Source organism: Nothobranchius furzeri, chromosome 4, assembly GCF_043380555.1.
Source record: "Nothobranchius furzeri strain GRZ-AD chromosome 4, NfurGRZ-RIMD1, whole genome shotgun sequence".
In the NCBI taxonomy this organism is placed as follows: Eukaryota; Metazoa; Chordata; class Actinopteri; order Cyprinodontiformes; family Nothobranchiidae; genus Nothobranchius; species Nothobranchius furzeri.
This window is the reverse complement of record NC_091744.1, coordinates 68193202-68214630: the sequence shown is the minus strand read 5'-3', so window position 1 is coordinate 68214630 and position 21429 is coordinate 68193202. Positions and strand designations below refer to the sequence as shown.

At 41.0% G+C, this 21429-nt stretch overlaps 1 protein-coding gene across 4 annotated transcripts in view; it reads right to left on the bottom strand.

The window, feature by feature from the left end:
• tln2b (talin 2b) overlaps window positions 1–21429 on the bottom strand; it is a 128326-nt gene that overhangs the window by 42719 nt on the left and 64178 nt on the right. For all 4 annotated transcript variants that reach the window (XM_054733078.2, XM_054733082.2, XM_070550380.1 and 1 more), the window contains exons 5-12: window positions 20787–20942; window positions 19707–19849; window positions 6625–6752; window positions 6283–6346; window positions 6044–6148; window positions 2714–2869; window positions 1938–2039; window positions 1777–1853 (exon numbers count right to left, since the gene is read on the bottom strand). In XM_054733078.2, coding sequence (XP_054589053.2) covers window positions 1777–1853; window positions 1938–2039; window positions 2714–2869; window positions 6044–6148; window positions 6283–6346; window positions 6625–6752; window positions 19707–19849; window positions 20787–20942 — 931 coding nt within the window. The remainder of the gene's footprint in view (window positions 1–1776; window positions 1854–1937; window positions 2040–2713; window positions 2870–6043; window positions 6149–6282; window positions 6347–6624; window positions 6753–19706; window positions 19850–20786; window positions 20943–21429) is intronic.

Sequence of the window (21429 nt, the reverse complement as noted above, 5' to 3'; positions counted from 1 at the left end):
GGACGTCAAAACAACAACAGCCCTCATCATTGTTAGTCATGATCGGTGAGTCCATGAATGCTAATTCACTGTGTGACATAGATTAGTGAGGATCTTCAAATCCTAGAGTCTATTTTCTATCAGGAGCTAATGCAGGAGATCGGTGTAGGAGATTATTTTATGTTCAGCCTGCATGAAAAACTCAGGGTGAACGATTGTAATCAGAAAAAATATTTTAAAGACGTTTTTTCAGACTACCAGTCCTTTAAGATAGCAGAAAAACATTTTTTTGTCATGGCCATGCTTGAAATGCTGTTAGCTCATCAATGACATCAGATAAAACCTGTTTTTCCAAACTGAAGCTGTTCAAAAAAAGCTTTTCACGGCGAGTAATTACTTAGAACTTTTATCCAAAAACTGATAATAAAAGCTTTCTCCTTTCATTTTAAGGGGCGACGGTGCATGGCACAGGAGTTAAGTACTCGCCCCGTAATCGGAAGGTTGCAGGTTCGAGCCCCGCTCAGTTTGTCGCTGTCGTTGTGTCCTTGGGCAAGACAATAAACCCCCCTTGCCTGCTGGTGGTGGTCGGAGGGACCGGTGGCGCCTGTGCTCGGCAGCCTCGCCTCCGTGAGTGCACCCCAGGGCAGCTGTGACCACATCGTAACTCATCCTCACCAGGGTGTGAATGTGTGTGTGAATGGGTGAATGACTGATTGTGTTGTAAAGCTCCTTGGGGGGTTCCAGGACTCTAGAAGGTGCTATATCAAATACAGGCCATTTACCATTTAAGCACATTTATAAAACATGACAATTATATCAGACGATAGCATTGTTTTAATTAATTTTTCTGGCAAAAAACCCTGCAAAATAATAATTGCAGCGTTACAAATTTCAAGCACTAACAATCACCCTCACAGTGAGAGGACCCAGTCAGAGCGAACACCGCACAAAAAATGTCTTTATGCCCAACAGATGCTTCTGACTCTATTGGTTAATTACAGCTTGTTTTGAGAAGCAGCAATTATGTTTTTAGAACAAGACCAAAAATATGAGTTGACTGGACCATGAGCAGCAGGAAGCATGGTTCCCCATTATTTATTTATTTTTTTGGCACAGAACACTTTCAACATATTTCACACTCTGCCTCTGTTCAATACCACAGAATCAATCCCACTGTAGTGATGCATTTTAAGTGCAGCCCTGCTTTCACACTTGAACAAACTTTTCTCATGCCTCCTTTCCTCCTCGTCTTTGTGACAATGAACCTAAAATCAATCCTAGGAGAAATCTTACAGAATGTCTCAACTTTTATTGTCGGCGTGCCTCCAGATAGGAGAGAAAAGATGGTTTACCAGTGAGATAAAAGTAGGAAGAGTCCTCATCCATTATTTCTACCTCCATTTATGTTAGTAATACTTTATTACATCATAAAACCAGAGAAAATACTGTCCAAATAAAAAATAACAAAACATTTAAGTGGCTGATGTTAGAATCTTAACTTCCTTTAATGAAGCGAGAGAATATTTTGGTTGCTTTAACCCGAGGCGGTTTGTACAAAATTCATACACGGGAGCACTTCAACAAATTATATTTTTATTATGCTAACATTTAAAGTGCTGCTTTGGCTCTAACTTATCTCTCCTGGGTAAGAACTACACAAGACTGGCACAAATGTGATTACATGCGTAATTAAACAGTAAGACTCAAACACATAAAAAACCACCAGACTGTGTTCGTAAATTAGAGTGGTCAGCACTTATTTTTTAAAATAGCAGACGGTGTATAAATACAACTCACTTCTTAGGGGAAACAGATTCCTCCAGCATCGTGGACTCTTCATCTCCTTCGAGGCCAAAGCGATCCTTACTCTGCTTCTGTACGCAGACGAGACGATACAGAAAACTCTGGTGATCATTTTTGCAGAAAATGCAACTCATTATTTAGTTTTCTGCACTTGCCTTTTTAAGAATGATGTCAATATATCCAGCAATAAGTTGGGATATCTGTTCTCCCTCTGTAGTCTGGACAGAGTAGTAACTTTCTTGGTACTCTCCAAAATCCTTTAAAAATTCAAAGGGGACAGTGTTCTTAAAGCTTATTTGTATTGCCATCTGACATGATGCAAACATTTTCAGAATCTACTAGAAGGAGTGAGGAGTTCTGTGCACAAATGGGGGGGGGGGGGGGGGGGGGGGGGAATGCATCATTGAGGGGTGGGGGACAGAAGCAATTTGGCAGTCCTTTCATCATTTCAGCTATTCAGGAAAAGACCAGCTTCTTTGGAGCGTCCCATTTCTCTAAAGAGCTGACTGAGAAGACGTGAATCTGAGAACTGCTAACTTCAAAGTATTCTGCAGAAACACAAGGCTAAGTTTTTTTTTTTGTTTAAATCGATGTTGGCAAACATACCTTAGGAGATATTTTTTTAAATTTGTACAATCTATTTATCTTTAAGTGGGGTAACCTTTCCCAGAATGGAAGGGAAGCAGCAAAATGCTGGAGAAGGAAAAAAAAAGCTCTGGGATAAATAATACATCTACATTCTGCACATTCTCCCTCCAGACTCTATTGTTAACTTGGATGAAAAAGCCGGCCGGCATATTGAAAATGTTAAATATTCCGATGTGAATGTTTTTAAGGGACTGTGTGTGGATTGTGAAAACAAATTGGAGTCACGCTGCGCATATGAATACACGCATAACATTACAGGTGATGGAAATCAGTCACATCGCACCAAGGTGAAGCTCTTGGGAGAGGCCGCCCATCTCTTGACGGTTGTCAGAGGCCATTCCTGCACCACGTCCTTGGTCTTCTCGTCCACTCGCATCACAGACTCTTTGGTTATCCCCAGCAGTCTTGGCACCAGCTTATTTTTACCCTTCATCTTTTCCTGTTAGAAAAGAAAAATCAGACAAAATGGAAGATGCCCCTCGACGCTTGGCGGCTGGAACACAGATGTTCTAATGCGTCTGCGGTTTGAAGTTGTGGATGGCTGAAGGGAGAAGGGCGGCAGCGAAGTGACCCAAAGAGCTTGGGCTTGTTTAACTGCTGTTTTATTGAACAGGGTCTCCACAGGCCTGAGTCACTGTCAGCACAGCCGCGTGGTGCTTCCACCAGCTTTCTGCCTGACTAGCTTGGCTGCCCACTGAAAATCTATTACAGCTCACTTCAGACGACAAGCCCGGACCTGGCTCTCCTCCAGGGGGGGAGAGAATGGAACAAAAATTAGCAGCAAGTAGAGCCGGCGAGGTCATATTATATTAATTCAGCGTCTCAAAACCTCTGTTTTTCTTTATCGCAGGGTCAAAACTGATATGGAGTGGTTTTATTCTAAGCCCTCTTACACTCAAGGACAGATAACATTATTCCAGTGTGTGTCACATCTTTGTGCAAACATGTATTGTTTTAGGTTAAAATCTTTAAACATCACAGCCTTCAAGGCTGCATTGAAGCTTGAAGAGTGCCTTTCTAATTTGAAGTGGAGAGGTGATTGATGATTTCATTTTATATTGTTCACCCTTGATTATTTCAGGGTAAAACGTGTCTCTGGAAACAATCATGCACGCATTCCTGCACCAAAGCCAACTTTTGCCACACATGATCAATGCATTATTCTCTCTATGTGACTGAATTAAAAATAACTATACTGACAAATGAGAAATGGAAGGTTACAAAAATAAAGCTTCAACAACACCAAGTAGTCGATTTTGCCATTGCAGACATAGAAAGCAGAGTGCAGCAGGGGTGAATTATTTAGCAGTCTTGAAATCTCCATCACTTCATCTCCTCTTTGAACACAGCCTGTGCTTGCACTCACAACGTTTCATAACGGCACACACAGATAATTTGAACCCGGCGGTGTGCTTTAACTACGGGGCCAAACATTCCATTTATCATCCATTAGGACCCCAGCAGAAAGCTTCGCTCTTCCTCGTTTTTCTCCCTTCTTTTCTGCAAGTTTGAAGCCAAATGGAGTGCTGTCAGGAAGCTTTTAGAACACTCACTCCTGCATCTTCATCTCATTCGCTCTCCGTTCCACTTTTGTGTTGCAAAACTGGGCCTGAACAGAACCGCTATTGTCATGAGCTTCCACTCAAAGGCTTCTGATTTGTTGTGATAATGAGGCTTTTGGTGCTTCAAACCAGCTTTCATACCTGTTTGACAGCACAGTCCAGTCCATCACAGAGGGTATCAGAGTCAAAGCGGCCAATCACTGTAGCAGTAACATTATATATCTGTTTGTCACAACAGGAGAGATGTGCTGCTTTGGTCATTTGAAATAAATTGGTTGCATTGTAGGAAAAATAGTTATTTGTATGTTTGCCACTTTTATTATACCTTTTATTTTGGTATTTTCCTATAATAGACTGTTATGGCTTCAATTATTACACGGAGCATGTGACAAAAATGCAAAACCCAACGTGCATTCACCAGACGCTTTATAACACTTGTTCCTCTAGGCAGCTAACCAGCCAATCACATGGCAGCAACTCGGCTGCATTTAGGCATCTATCTAACCCATCAGTGGAGATGACTTGCTAGTTCGAGTATTTTAGAAACTGCGAATCTGTTGGAATTTTCATCTACAACCACCTCTAGGGTTCAGGAAATGGTCCAAAAAATAGAAAATACCATTGAGCAGCAGTTGTAGGGATGACATGACCTTGTAGATGTCAGAGGTCATAGAGGAAAGGGCAGCCTAATTTCTATTAAGCTATTTTCAACAGCAGCATAAATGTGAAGCAAATCCGGCCTTTCATCAACAACTTTAGCTGGTGGTAGTTTGATGGTGTGGGGGAGATTTTCTTGGCCCACTCTAGGCTCCTTATAGCTCATTTCCATCGACCATTTTGGCATGGAATGGGAAGGATCAGATCACTAATGTTTCTGTTCCGACTGTAAAAGCGGTCCAGACAACCTACCCAGACCGCACCAGTCACAGGACGTTTTGGGCCTCCTTCTGTTGTAGGTCCAGAAATTTCCGGAGCGGTATGGTTAGGGCGGAGCAACAACCCAGTCCACGGATTGGGGGACAGAAAAACATCCCTACTTGCAACAAGAAAAAAGAACAGAGTTCTGTTGTTTGTGTTTTCATTAGCTGGACATGAACGTGAAAAAATGCCAGCAAGTAGCAGCAAGTTTTGGTCACCTTCAGAGCTCCAAACATTCCTCATTGTCATTGCGGGAGCTTCTAGTCCACAGGAGGAGCTAGGTGGATCAGTAAGAACGTTTTTCTTCTCAGTGGACGGCAGCTGAAGGATCAGAGCGGACGTCGCCACAATGTCGGGCCAAGGTGAAGAAATTAAAGCCCAATATAGAGAAGTTAAGGACAGACAGCCGGAGTGAAATTTTTTGTTTGGATGGGAGAAACACATGGAAGCTGTGTTAAGCATTTTGTTTTTGTCTTTAGCTCTGTAGGCCATTTATTGCAGCACAAAAATACTGGATATTTGCACAAATTAATCGCGCATGATGGTTAATTTAACCTCGCCTGCTGACGAGTTGGCCCAAAATGCGATCAGAACGCTTGCCTGAAAATTGCAGATCCAAACCGGAACACACCGATCCAAAAATAGCCAGACCTGACTGTACCAGACCGGGTGATGGAAATCCCAGATTAGTACCAACTGAGCCTGGTTTGTTGCTGACCACATCCATCCCTTCATGGGAGCAGTGGACCTACCTTCCGATAATTCACCGCTTTAAATATCTAAAACAGGGTTGTTGAACACATAAAAGAGTCCACTGAACTCCGATCCCAATCTAGTGCAATGGGAAATTCACATCATGGATGTGCAGCTGACAGATCTACAACAACTGAGTGACACCATTGTGCCAATTTGGACCAGAACCTCTGAGGAGTGTTGTTGAATCCGTGCCATGAAGGATAAAGGCAGTTCTGAATGAAAAGACAGGTCAGACCTAAAACTGGCAAGGTGTACTTAATACAAAGTCCAACGACTACATGCTATAAGATGCATGCTATAAAAACCCAAATAAGTTTGATTTGAGCGGAGGAACTTTAATAGATTAAATCAACCCATTCAGTAGGTTTAGTTCTTACCTTAACAAGGAAAAAGGACACTCCGTACGTCGGCAGAGACCTGGCGAGCTTCACGTACTTCACTTTGGCCTCAATTTCTGTCATTTCTCCACAGTTTTTATGATCCTGCAGAGATGACAGTTACAAGGTCAAACCAGTCAGGGCTACATATAATTCTGGTTTAATTGTTGCGGGGTCAAAAGAAATTCAAACTCGGGAGTGGCTTCAAGTGCCAGGCAGGAGCAATGCAGCAAACATACTTGGAATATTTTCTTCTCGGACCCTCTCTGCTTGACGTACTCTTTAGGTAGGAACTCCTTCAGGCTACAAAGATAAATGGGATTTTCACATGGTTATCCACTTAAGCCACAGGCATTTGCCTTTTTATCGGCATACCTTTACATATGAGGTCATTCAAGTAAGTGCCTTAAGAATCAAAACACAGTTGTAACAGCTGACATCAACCCTGAGCTGTCCATGGGAGGAAATCCCTTGAGGTAAGATCCTGCTCTGAAGGAAGTGAGAGCTGCTGCACAAAACTCACCAATAATGCTATTCTGGTTGATGTGGGAAACTCCTCTTTTAAACAGTGAAAAACTTACTCCAAAAATCCAGGCTTGTGTTTGTGCTCCACGTGGGGTCCAAACTGGATCTGAGCCTGAATCCCCGCAAACTCGCAAGCTTTATCAAAGGAGACGGGGTGGGAGCCATTCAATATATCATCCCTCGCCTGGAGGAGACACGAGGACAGGGAGCAGAAGGGATTAAGAGAGGCACATGCCTTGGAAAAGGACAGAACTACAAAGGCATGGGAATAATCCAAAAATCACCCAACAGAGCTCTATAACAAGCACTTTACCGTGTGCTTTGGGTTCGCAGAAGGTAGGAAAAGGGTGTCATTGAAGCTGAATGACTAGAGCTCATTCATCTAAACAGACTTGTCCACACACTGGAGCTAAATGAGATTTGTTTGTGACCGTAAAAGTCAGGTGTTTTGTTATCACAACCAGTTATGCAATAAAAAAGAATGACAGTGCAGAAACACATCAGTCTTCTGCACGATCTCATCTATATGTGATGACTCTGGGCTGCCTATGTCACTCATATTATGTTCCAATGCATTTACAGCCAGGCTGCTAATGCTATCGTCACCATTCCAATTGATGCGAGGGGGAAAGCCTTTGTTGACATGTTTCAAATGCTTCTCCCTGCGTGCAGCTTTCTCCAGGGGGCAGCCAGCCCTGCTTCACTCTCTCTTTCCAGTTCACTGCTGCAAATTTAATGACTTCAAGAGCTGAGAGGCCATGCTGTCACAGAAAGAGAGAGAGAGAGAGAGAGAGAGAGAGAGAGAGAGAGAGAGAGAGAGAGAGAGAGAGAGAGAGAGAGAGAGAGAGAGAGAGAGAGAGAGAGGGGCTCCAACCGTGCTTTTAGCATTGGCATATCAGCGCACAGTGTGGACTTGGCTCAATCTTACGTCCCATTACATCAATAAAAACCTAAGCAGCAGCTTACGGCTGTAATGAGCACAACAACGTCCTTTCCACAATCACGTCCTTTGCCAAGTACAATTCACTGTGGAGCACATAAGCTCTTAGTGAACACAAGAAGACACGCTAAAATTAGTCCTCACACATGCCATTCACTCTGATAGCCACTGCTTACTAGATGGCGTTAAGACAAAAGAAGATGCAGAGAAAAAAAAGACAAATAGACACTCTAATTTTAGAGTGCCAATTGCTGCCAACAGGTCAGAGAGTGTAATTTACTAATGCAGTCCAACCACTTAAAAATGCTGAGTATTCTGCAAGATTAAAAAAAGTGTGTACTTTGCAGACTGTGGAAATAAGTACACTGTAGCACAAATACATGCAATTTAAAATCTTGACAAAATGTGTTTTATGCACAGTTTTGTTTTTTTGCAAACTTGTGGGCTCAAAGTTTTAATTCCAAAATGAAAGAGGGTTTAAGAATGTTTAGTCTCAGAACTTCATCATCGGACCTGCATTTACAACCGAATAACTTTTCTATTTCAAGATGGCCCCAGCAGCCCGCTGATATTATCTAACATAAAAGTGGCAATAACTCAGTTTCAGAGACCCTGAGCCAAAATTTGTTGTCACAGTAGCTCTGAATCATCCCCTACACATGCGTCAAACCCGACAGCAGTCGTGGCCAAACTTTTGAGCTATGGGCTAAAATCGTCACACTCTGAGCACTGCAGGCCACAAATATGAGATGTTTTTATCAGAAAAAAAGGTAAAAAATATTTTATTGTGACTTATTTCATTTTATCTACTCAACACTACATTAAACATGCAATATTTTATTGATAAGATCACAACTTTTTTTGCATTTTTGTAGAAATGGATTTATAAATATGTTTTAATACAAAACATAAAAATCTGTATGCACATTTTCCTCAAATTTCCTGGATTTAATGCCACACTAGCAACTTTTGTCGCATTTTCAAATCATTTTCTTAAGCCAGCATGTGCTAAAATGACCTTTTACAAAGTTATGAATGGTAAATGGCCTGTATTTGATATAGCACCTTCTAAAAACCTGGAACCCCCCCAAGGCACTTTAAATGATAAATGACCCGCGCTTGTATAGCGCCTCTCAGAGTAAGGACTCCAAAGCGCTTTACACTACAGTGTACCATTCATCCAGTCACACACACACACACACACACACACACACACACACACACACACACACACACACACACACACACACACACACACACACACACACACACACACACACACACACACACACACACACACACACACACACACACACAACATTAAAACACAACTGGTCATTTCACACACACATTCACACCCTGGTGATGATGAGCTACATTGTAGCCACAGCTGCCCTGCGGCAAGAATATCGCACTTGCAACTTCAGAGTGGCGGTCCAGTCCCTGTTGGACTTAGTAAAAGTGGAACTGACCTACCTGGCCCTGGAGTCTGCTTGCAGCACATTTCCTGCGTGTTTTAGATCATGAACACAGCAGATTTGCTCGATTAAGTTCTAAACAGCTCCTCTAGAACCTAACGAAGGCTGAGGAGACATTTCAGCAGTTAGATTAAGGTGTTAAAATGACAAACACACAGTGAGGAGAAAAGTTTCACTTTTGCTTTGAATAACGGACACTAGGGGGTGCTAAAAGCAAGCTAAAACTGCAAAGTCTCCCATTAATGAATGCTGCACACAAAATAACTCCAGGGGCTGTGAATGGCCTATGGGCCTTACTTTGAACACACCTGCTATACATGTTAATCTAAATCTCTGTTAGCATAATATTCTATACATTTTTGGTTCTCCCAACTTAGAAGGAAAGAAAGAAAACAATATTTTATAAAGTGCCTCCAAAGATAAAAATCACTACACTACAGCACTACAGAGAATAACAAAAATGCAACAACGTGGTAAAAGTGGCACAGCAGAAGGGTTTCAAATCGTCCTCAGCTGATGCATAAATTATTTATTACCGGTCTGTTGATCTGTATTGATTTTGTATCCAAGCAGATAAAATAAGGATTTAATCGGTATTCCGTGTCAACTTTGAAGACAAATTAAATTAGAGAGGGATTGATTGCGTGTTGGGACTCGAGTCGTGAGAGGAACAGCACAGCAGGTGGTGTTGTTAGACAGGTGCCATCATTATCTAGTGAGAAGTGTCAGGAAGTGTGCAGTCACACCGAACCGCTCCATGAATATTGCCAGACAGCTGACAGCCACACAGGTCTAGGTAAGTCAGTGAAATAGCTGATGCTTATCTTATTATTAGACTTGGCATTGCTTTAACAAGTTTTATCCTGCAGCTGAGTGTTTAAATTTAATTCATTCATCGTCGTTATGAGAGCAGACAGTGAGGACAGAATGGGCTTCTCAAGGCAGACATAATAAGAGAAACAAGCACTGGTTCTTAAATGTTTTATTATAGCTGCATGAGTGAAAGAGACACAGGACGTCAGATGGGTGGGACTTTGGTTTGGTCTAGGAACGCCCTGGAGGCTCTGTGGATGTACATATATATATATATATATATACACACACACACACACACACACACACACACACACACACACACACACACACACACACACTGAGCCTAAGGTCAAACAGAGTAAAACATATCTGTCAAAAAAAAAAGTTCCGAAATGACTAATTATGATTAGTATTTAATAAGACAACTGCAATAAACAAGTAAATAGATATTAATTACTTGAAATATTTAACCTTACTGGTCTCTCTTTTTAAAGTGCAAGAACAAAGTTAAGGATGGTGTTTGACCACCACCTGGTTATTCCACATCCTTGGTAAGTTTTAGGCAAAGACAATTTGGGGAAATACTGCCACCTACATGTTTGCCATGGTAAATGGCTTGTATTTGTTTAGCGCCTTCTAGGGTTCTACAACCACCCAAGGCGCTTAAAAACACAAACATTCACACACTGGTGATGATGAGCTACAATGTAGCCACAGCTGCCCTAGGGCACACTGATGGAAGCGAGGCTGCTGAGCACAGGCACCAGCGGTCCTTCCAACCAGGCAACCAGGTTAAGTGTCTTGCTAAAGGGTGAGTGGGACTCAATCCCACAACCCTCCAGTTATGACATGGGCACTGTTGTTCCATGACATGTCTATGATTGTTTTTTCTACATCGGTGGGGGAAAGATTTGGTTTTACAAAAATCTGACTACCTGCTAACATGGCCTGAATATTTGGATTAGTACTTTCATCTAAATGCTGCCACGTCTTCTACCCTCTGGATCTATAGGTGGCAATCAATGAATTTTATCTATTGTGTAGTATAATAGTGTAAAAACATAAGCAGATTATTTCATAGTTTCATATTAGCATTAGCCATCTTATGGTTGTTCTAAAACAATATTTGCATTCATGTTTCAGGCTTTAAAAGGTTTTAATTCTACAAATTCAGTGGAGAAAAATGTAACTGACTATTTTAGACTAGGCTGCCACCTCATTCAAATGAAAGAATAGAAGAGCAGGGAAGTAAACCAAAGAGCGCACTGTAGCATCATGCATGGATCCAAAAAACAAAGAGTGGGTGAGCATTGGTTCTGTTAAAGGCACAGCTTTGTGTTTGTGTCTGTTTCTGCGAGTGGGAGGCTGGTTAGGTTAGAAATGATAGAAACTCAAAATCTCCTACTGGCTGTAAATATGTTGGAGGCTCTGTCAAAAACAGCCAGCTAGTCGTATTCGGCACAATCATTATTTATTCTCTCAGTACTGAGTTTAAGGTAAAGCTGTAAAAGGATAAACTCTTATAAAGCTGCTAGTTAGGACAGCACTTTTATGTGTGAGACATGTTGGACTCAATTGTTTCAGCCTTTTTACTGAAACTGCTTCCTGTTCCAGTCTGTGTGCATGTTGTAAGAAAACCATCACGTGTGTAAACATGTGTAAAACATCTTTTACCTTATAGGGGCAGTTCAGATCTTTTGAAGTAAGGTTCTGTGAAAAGGTTATGAATATTTAATTCCTTACTTAGCATAGAAAGCTGTTTAAAATGCCTGTTTGTTTGTATTATTCTGACCAGACTGACGTGCTAATGGATAGTCACAGTGGAGTCGAGGCTGAAGTGGATCACTAACAATTTAAACAACAACAGAAAAAGTTCATAGCAGTTAATGGGGATGTGATTTCATAAATCTTAATCCTGTCATGAATGTAGCATTAGTTTATCTTACAGAAAAATGAAATTCCTTTTGGGAGTGATCTACTACAGCTAGCATAGCTGCTGTTTGTACCCAGAGCTACATCTACTAAATTTGATGTTTCATCTTTAACTCAAATATGTCCATGATGAAATTTAAAAGATTAGTAATGGCTGTCATGGATGATGCTCTCTTACAGTTATAGCTGGCTTCTTTAATTAACGTTAGTGGATTAATAAACAAGAAAGATCCCTTTACCGTTACTGTCGACTTTTAAGTGTCCTTAAAGTGAGAGTCAAGGCATGGGTGGAGATGCATTTCAGTCACACTTCTTGTTAGGAAAACACTTCTTAAAGAGGCGTCGTCTGGCAGAGCAGGAGCAGGAGAGAGCAGCACTGAGGCAGTGGTAGATCGCACCCCCTTCAACCCCCCGCGTGTGCTGTTGGAGTTTCTCAATCTAAAAACGAGTTGTTAATGAGCGCGTGCACGCACTCACACAAGACTTACCGCTCAGGAGAAGAGCAGACACAGAATCTGCAGCATTTTGTAGGATTTCCTGCTAACCACGATCATTAGATGAAAAGGGGAGGAGGGCATTTTTTTCAAGGAGGCAAGCGGCTCCGAGTGCCAACGTGTCAAATCGGTAGGCGAGTGGCTGAGCCAGGTGGAGGTGTGGCTGCTTCACCTGGAGACCAGTGCAGTGCTGCCACGTAGTAATTTGCTGACAAGTGATGTTTTTCAGCTTAGCTGTCAGCCACAGCTGGTTCTACATGAATGTGGAGCAGAGTTTTAACCTGAAGATGGAGATAGAATTATGGTTTTGGGCTGAAATATTGCATTTAAAGCAAGTTGCACTAAACTGCCACACTAATGATTACACACGTGTACAGCACCATTAGACACTCACCTATACAGGTCATCAGACAGAAGAAGTTAATTTAGGCGTTACTTGCTCTTTAACGTTAGGATAAAGGGCCGGGGGGTGTCTAAAGAATTACATAATAGGATTAAGCAAATGGTAATACTTTATTTAATAGCATGTTAATACACTAACTAACTAAAGTTGATAAAGGGACCCTTATTGTAAAATGTTTCAATAAGTTTATAAAAAAAAAACAGGAAAAAACACATTTTCTTTGAACTAAACAAAATTTTTACCTGCAAGCTGCATTCACAAAAATGCTTAATTTTAATGATATTTCATGCACTATTGTCAAAAATACTGGTATTTCTGATTTCTTAGAAATACTGCAGAATAATTCGATACATCGTACATCCCTGTTAAAGATGAAGGTTTTTTACAGCAGCACTCTTTATGGACCTCAGCTCTGCTTCTAAACCTTGCTTTTAACATTTACACAATCTAAAATATTCAGTTTGAAAGACAGGCGCTGTCTCAGTGCTAGTGATACATGCTCGTGTTGTCAAGCACCATCAAACCACCACAAGCAACCTGATGGTGATCTGAAAGTCTTTCTGGACCAGCTGCAGCCTCAAAGACTCAAGTTTGCAAACCTTCTCTACAAGTTTCAGGATGTGAACATTATCGTGTCAAGCATTACGTCCATTAAAGACGACAGCATTTGTGGATTATTTTAAAACTGGCTGGAAAGTTGGTTCTGATTCAGATTTTCAAAGAATATGATTAATTTTGATTTGGTCTTAACACTGATAGAACATCGATGGTGCAAAAAACAAACAAACAAACAATCAAATAATGATAAATACCCATGATAAATGTTAAATTTACAGGAATTTAACATATTCTAACATGTTTTTTCCCCCTCAGTTACTAAAAGCACTCTTGTGTTAGTGTAACCTTTATTCTAATTACTAAACAACATCCATCCATCCATCCATCCATTGTCTGAACCCGCTTGTCCATGTAGAGTCACAGGGGGACTGGTGCCTATCTCCAGCGGTCAACGGGCAGACAGGCGGGGTACACCCTGGACAGAGTGCCAGTCCATCGCAGGGCAACACAGAGACACACAGGACAAACAATCATGCACACACACACTCACACCTAAGGACAGTTTACACAGACCAATCAATCTAACAGTCATGTTTTTGGACTGTGGGAGGAAGCCGGAGTACTCTGAGAGAACCCACGCATGCACAGGGAGAACATGCTAACTCCATGCAGAAAGATCCCAGGCTGGGAAGCAAACCCAGGACCTTCTTGCTGCAAGGCAACAGCTCTAACCACTGCACCACTGCACAGCCCACTACTAAACAACATAATAACTAATAAAAATGTAATATTGGAATGCTGTTTTATAAATCTTAAAGAGGTCCCTCACTCATATTTTTAATACATCTACAGTGGTCTCTAGTAGGAATGAATGCCTTGTAAGTCGCACACTAGGGAAAAAAAAAGCTCCAGTGCGCCTGTTTCAGCACCAAATAATTCAGCCAAGAGGAGAAAGTAGCATGATTTGGATTCTTTATTTCCTGATATTTGGACATCCTGCCTTTGATTGGCTAACAGCAACACAACTCTACCTCTAACTTGCAACATTGATGTTTTATCTCCACAAATAACACAAGGCTGAAGGAGCTTCTGATGTGTGGTGGGGTTGCTAATGCTAACAGTTAGCTTCTACTAGCTGAGATGTTCTCTGCTGTTTCCTGGATGATAAACCAACAAAAGCTTTCCCTGTCATGGGTGAAGATGGGTGAGTCCATGAATGTTAAGTGACGGTGTGATGTCGATCCGTCAGGTTTTTCAAATCCTAGCTTTTCATCGTGTATAATCCATTAGAAATCAATCAAATCAAATCAAAGATACTTTATTAATCCCAGAGGGAAATTAGAGTTTCAGTATACACATTTCAGAGATCAGACATACAGACAAACTAATGCAGGAATTGGTGTAGGAGACAATTTTCATGTTCAACCTTCCTTAAAAACTCAGAGTGACTGATCTTTTTCTAAAAGTAATGAGTAAAAAATGGATTCTTAATGAAGGACCTCTTTAACCTTGTCATAAATAGCCTTACATGGAGGCAAATGGGCCAACCATTCTAAAACCACCAGTAAATCCAGCTAAAACTCTCTTAAAGCGTTTTTTCCATCTAAAATCCAGAGCATTAAATTTTATGGCACCCATGTTAGCAAACCCTCATTCCACAGTTAATACAGCCTGCTGACCAGCTGGCCCATCCAAATGCATCTCATATTGAGTTTTATTGTGTATATTCATAAAGGAACTCACCTAAATAGCCTGCAAATGAAATGCTATAAGTAAATGCAGGAAAACTATTATTTTCTTGTATTTTTTAAGGGTTACTAGAGTTGTAAATGAGAGGTGACAAAGAGAAAATTAAAAATAGATGAGCAGCTGAACGTGAGGCCAGAGGAATGTTCCACTTTGCCAAACGTCGCTCCTCTGGTTCTGTTTAGCCTCTTTTAACACAGTGACAAATTAGAGCCAGTGCCATGTGAAGAGCCTCTGTGATCTGTGTAACAATCCGACTGTGTGTGAGACAGAAGGGGGGGTCTGTGAGGGCAGCAGGGCGGAGCGGTTGTTGTGAAAGGAAATATGAGTCTGTGTTGAGAGGAGAGCATGATCTGCACACCACTGTAATGTGTGCCAGGAGAAGAGGGTGGGGATGCATGCAACTATGTCAGAATGTGTGGGAGACGACGAGGGAGAGGAGGGAGGCATAATGTAAAGGATGGAAACAAGAGAGAAGAAAAACAGAAAGAGCATCAGTAGAAGGAAGGGAGGAGGGAGGATGGCTCCATGTCTTTTATGAATATATTTACTCCAGATTTAATAAGGAGTATGTCTCCATGTGCTGTTTCTTTTAAAGATTATGTATTTTGTGTGGGAGTGCATCCGGCCATTTTTGTGTCATTTATTTTCAAATAATGGTCTGCACACTTTCTGCCAGTCCAGTAACTCTGTGCTGCTTCAGTGCACTCCTCCATCCTTAAACCACACCTGGAGGATCCCTTTTACACACTGACCTTCTCAGTCAGGACATTAGGCCAGGATGAGGTTGATAAAAACACAAATATCCGGAGCATCCATCCAGAAAACTGTTAATCCATTTATGTCTGCTAATCTGAGGGTAATGACCAAAATAACAAGATCGCGGCCGAAATGAATTTCCTCCAGAGGGTGGCTGGGCTCAGTCGTAGAGATAGGGTCAGGAGCTCGGACATTCGAGAGGGACTCGAGTTGAGCCACTGCTCCTCCGCATCGAGACGAGCCAGCTGAGGTGGTTCAGGCAATTGGTCAGGATGCCACCCGGACCCCTTCCTGGTGTGTTGAATAGGGCATGTCCTGTCGGCAGGAGGTCGACCAAGGACAAGAGCAGCTATCACCAACTCCAGTCCTCGAGGGCTACCATCCTGCTAGTTGTCTGTGTTTCTTGCACCTGAATGAAGTACTTGAATCCTCTCCTTACCACATTTAACTTTGCACAAAATTGTTATTTCTTATTCATTTCTATTAGATGTGTAGGTGCAAAGAAAATGCTAACATGTGCAGGATGGTAGCCCTCGAGGATTGGAGTTGGTGACCCCTGCGTTGGAGCAGGTATGTCTCCTATCTGGTTGTCTGGGATGTCCTAGATGCTGTCAAACATAAGCAGAGGAAAACAAACGAACGAACGATAATCAGCTTCAGCTGAGGTGGATACAGATCCAGGACGGAAACCTGAACGATGGATGCTAAAGGTTCAAATTGGTCACACAAAACATTAAATGTCCACATTATTGATCAGACTCGTCGGATTTGGTCAAGAATTTCTAAATTCAGGTGTCAGCAGGAATATTTCCTCTTGGTTGACTCAAACGTATGAGTTAATAGAATTCTAACTCTCAAACTCTGCTGAGCATTTTCGAGTGAGGGGGAGAATGAATGTTTCACCCAAGTCCCTCATCTGTCCTGAGAGAGATTTTCTCTGCTCCGGAGCAACAGAATGTGCTGCAAAAATGTAGAGTAAAAGAAAATTGTCTTTTTTTTAAACAATAAAGCATTTAAACACATTCCAGCAGACCTAATTATTAAATTATGACTGCAAACCACAACAAAACGGGTTCTTTAACAATTTATCTAGTAATTACAATAAACGTAGCTGCTTGAATTTTAACCTTGATCAGTGCTTTTTTATCTTAAGGAGCACGAAATGAAAATTGGATCCTTTGGCACAGTTCTGCTGAAATTGTTTTGGGTCTTGCGCTTGAATTTTTTGTTCCATTACCCTCAGGATCACTGAACACATTCCAAATGACTTTCTCACTGTGTCCCACCTCAGCAGCGATGGCACAGAGAGAACCTGCTTATGCAGTTCAACAAGCTGACCATGTTCAAATAGGGAAATGTTTTTATTTATTTATTTTTTTGCCTTTGCCATCAGATCAACATGCCAGTGTGACCATCTTACAGAAAATGATAATGCATCCACATTTTTGCACAGATTTGGCATTTTAGATATATGGTCTTAAACTTTTGATGAGCTGTTAAACAGCCTGTTTCAGTGTTGTTTTCAATCAGTTACAGCTCAGAAACCGTTTCTGTCTCACTCTTATTTCTTCTTGTTCATATTGAAGCTCTACTCGAATCCATATAAGATCCAACCGTGAAAAATAATTTTTTGCCATTTTTCAAGTGGTCTTAAAGGGATACTAAGCAGTTTTGGCTTACCTTTAGCACTCCCTATTGTTTCTGTTAGTAAAAACAAAAGTGAAACTCCTGTCCTTGGTGTGCGTTTGTTTTTTAACACCTTAATCAAACTGCTGAAATGCCTCTTCAGGGTTTATTAGTTTCTACAGGAGCGGTTCATCACTAAATCAATCAAATCAGCTGTGTTCACGATCTAAAACATGCAGGAAGCAGACTCAAGCGCTAGTATGTCAACTCAACTTAGCTAAGTCCAGCAGGAGGCGGACTGCCACTCTGAAGTTGCAAGTGTGGTATTCTGGCCACAGAGGGCGGTGGGGGTCTGAGTGACATTTCATTAACTCTGTAAAGGGTCGTTTTAGCACGTACTGGCTCAAGAAATGATTATCTGACAGAAATATGAAATTCTTTTGGACGTGACCTACAGCTAGCATAGCATAGCTGCTGTTTGTACCCAGAGCTACATCTACGCACATTTGATGTTTCATCCCTAACTTAAATATATCCAGGATGAAATGTAAAAGATTAGTAACGGCAGTCATAGATGATGCTCTCTTACAGTTATAGCCTGCTTAAACAAACAAGATGCCTTTATTAACATTATTGCTAACTTGTAAGTGTTCTTAAGGTTAGGATGGGGGGGGGGGGGGGGGGTCTGCTTAGTAACGCATTACATAGTAAGGTTAAACAATTGGTAATACTTTATTAATCAGCTTATTGATGCTTAATAATGCACTAACTAACTAACTAACTAACTAACTAACTAACTAACTAACTAACTAACTAACTAACTAACTAATGTTAATAAAGGGACCCTTTTTGTAAAATGTTACAGCAGATTAACACCGTCATCCAGCTCAATGGATTACAAAAATGAGGAAAAAATGAATTTTCTTTAACTAATCAAAACTGTTACCTATACGAGTTGCAATCACAAATACATTTCATTTTGTTGATGTTGAATGACCTTTTGTTATAAATACTGGTACTGCTGATTTCTTAGAAGTATTGCAATACAGATCTATCGTACATCCCTGTTAAAGATGAAGGCTTTTACAGCAGCACTCTTTATGGACCTCAGCTCTGCTTCTAAACCTTGCTTTTAACACTTACACAATCTAAAATATTCTTTTTGAAACACATGCGCTGTCTCAGTGCTAGTGATACATGCTTGTGTTCTCAAGTGCCACCAAACCACCACAAACGTTGCAAGCAACCTGACATTGATCTGAGAGTCTTGTTGGACCAGCTCAATGACCCACGTATGAAAACTTTCTCAACAAGTTTGACACGACAGAGAAAGCTTTTGTTGGTTATTTTAGCACCTACTTGCTCAAGAAAATGGTTAAAAAATATGAAAAAGTAGCAAAGTATGCCTTTAAACTTTTAACTGTGACTGCATTTAGCATGTTTGTAAGTGAATGCTAATTGTAGTGTTAGCTTGTCGCTTATACCAAGAAATCTTGTTTTGTTTTGTATTAAAAAAGAGTCAAACCTGTCTGGACCACACTTCTGTGTGCGGACCATCAACAAGTAAAATGTTTGCCAGAAATAGATGCTGAGTCTTTTTTGTCTCCTGTCTCGCATCTGAAATATTCTGTTTGTTTCTGAATGTTTTTTGTGTGTCTTTGTTAGTCCCACTGTTATATATAAAAACAATTTACTGAAATCTTTAAAAGTCAATGCTTCATAGCCCTAGCTCCGTTGTTAACAGCTGATTTCAGAAAATGAGAGAGACGCTTATTTTCTCTACCTCTACTTTTTCTGCACAAGGCCTGACATTTAACAACAGCACATACAGCAGCCTGAGCTCACAAATTAAAATTAATGATGTTGAATAATGTTGCTCATTTGGTAAAACTCCAAGAAATAAGATATTTTTATTTTAGAAAAGCTGCCTTCCATTTATGAGGCATTCAAAACCAAACTCAAATGTGTTTTATTGTTGGCATGAAGGACTGCACTTTTCAGTTTAATTTCACAGAGTCACAGTGACAATACATTTATTTTTACTTTCCTAAAATTAAAATATCTTTTCCACAGCCAGAAGAAACATTCCTCTCAGATTAGTAAGCACTGACTGGCAGAACACGGTTCATTTCCTTTGTTTGAAGATAAATCCAGCCATCAAATGTTATGCTAATAATCAGTTTTATTTGCAAATTAAATAAGAAAAGTAAAACAGTAATAAAATTTTAATGCTTTATTTCCAGAAAAAAGTAGTTGTAGCGTAAAACGTGGTTAAAGACAGGAGAAAACGATTTTGAGGCGATGCTTTTCAGTCAGATTTTTTACTATGATGCATGTTTCCTCTTCATTCATTCACCCAGTCATTTCGAGGCCCATTAGCATTTACCTGGACATACAGCAGGTTTAACTGGACGGGGTCCCGCGAGTCCACGTTCTGGTCCGAATAGAAGAACTTGCGCCTGAGCAGCAGCGTCTCACTTTCCTCCACTCCCTGCTCCCTGAACGTCCTGCTGTGATCCAACCAGTTCACTGCCCGACAGAAACAAACACAGTTAGCACATGCTCAGAATGTACACAGGCTCACTTGACAGAAATGCTGTTGGTGGATCAAACTGTGTACCGAAGAGCTTTAAAAGTCTTTAGGATTACATAAATCAGCCTTAAAGTAACACTAGATAGTTTTCAGCTTCATGCTAGTGCTTTAACATTGATCTCAGTGATTGTTGAGGTAGAAACTTCAACAGTTTCATATTTGACTCCACTGTGCAGACCTCTGCTGACAAAAATCACTTAAAAGTTTTGGGGAGCGGGTAAGTGTCATAGGGGATGCCCTTTTCCTGTTAGCTGCAATGCTAGCAGTTAGCATTTTCAGTTTGCCGATCGTCAATAAAAAGCACAAGGGGAAGAAAAATAATAGGTTTGCTTTTTCTGCTGGCATCATGGCGGAGTCTGGAACTAAAAGTAACAGAAGCAAAAGTCAAAAATAATCCCACGTGATCTATTTTCAATTGCGTGCCGGCTGTTGCAACCGTAGGTTGCACAGAAAGGGGGCAAATTTGCTCACTCTGCGTTGATTCCAGTCGGATTTGGAGAGTAAGGAACCCATTCAATATGGCAGCGACACTGTTACACTCTCCAGCCTCCAATGGCGTGTCTATGTATTCATGTCTATGCAGAAAACTGTCAGGTGTTGCTTTACGGAGCGTCCAAGGTTACCATTTCCTGCTGAGAGAAACCGTCTTCTCTGGAAAAGTAGAAGGGTGATTGTTTCTAAGATTAAAAATCGAATCAGTCGCTGTTGAAGTCACGTTAAACTTTCATACTTTTTTAGATAATTTAGACTCCAGTAATAAAGCACGTGTTCTTGTGCTGAGTTATAGTCAGATTTGTTAAAGAGAAAATAAGAAATCGGGGTGAAATCATAAATGTTTAAATGTTTTTGAAAGCTTGAAAAGTTTTCACCCACGGTCGTCATCCGTATGGAGCTTGGCTTTGAGCTTCTCCATTTTCCTCTCATCTCGTAGTAGCAGGGTTCTGTCTTTCTTCAGCGTCCCGGTGCTGTCCTCCTTCTTGTCCTCCGTCACCTCTTGAATGAGGGAGTACTCCTCGTAGTTGGTAATTCCTGAAAAGTTAGACAAGAGAAATCTCGTGGTGCTTCAGACCGACAACCGCTACAACTAAGAGAAAGAAAATTCAGTTGTGCTTTTATTTAAATCTGTGTTGAAACAGAAGAGAGGGGAAAGCTGGTACGAAGCCAGAAAACTAAAACAGGAGGCGAGGAGGAGGAGAAGTCAACCAGAAAGTCCTCATCTAAATAAACACTTTCCAATAAAGCTATCTGCTACATTCACACTCTCCCCTCCTCACCCAATTAGGCTCAGTTGCATCCTATTAGAACTGAAACACAAGCTTGGGGGGGGGGGGGGGGGGGGGGGCTCCTCTTTAGGTTTGGACCTTCACAAGAACACGGCTTTTATTTGAACAGCTTGTTTAGGCTTGATAACCCATGTCTGTTGTGCTTTAAATAAAGCATACTTTGAATTTTACCAAGCATGCATAAGTGCTTCAAGTGCTTCATGAAATCGGTGTTTGCAACATAAAAGCAAGAA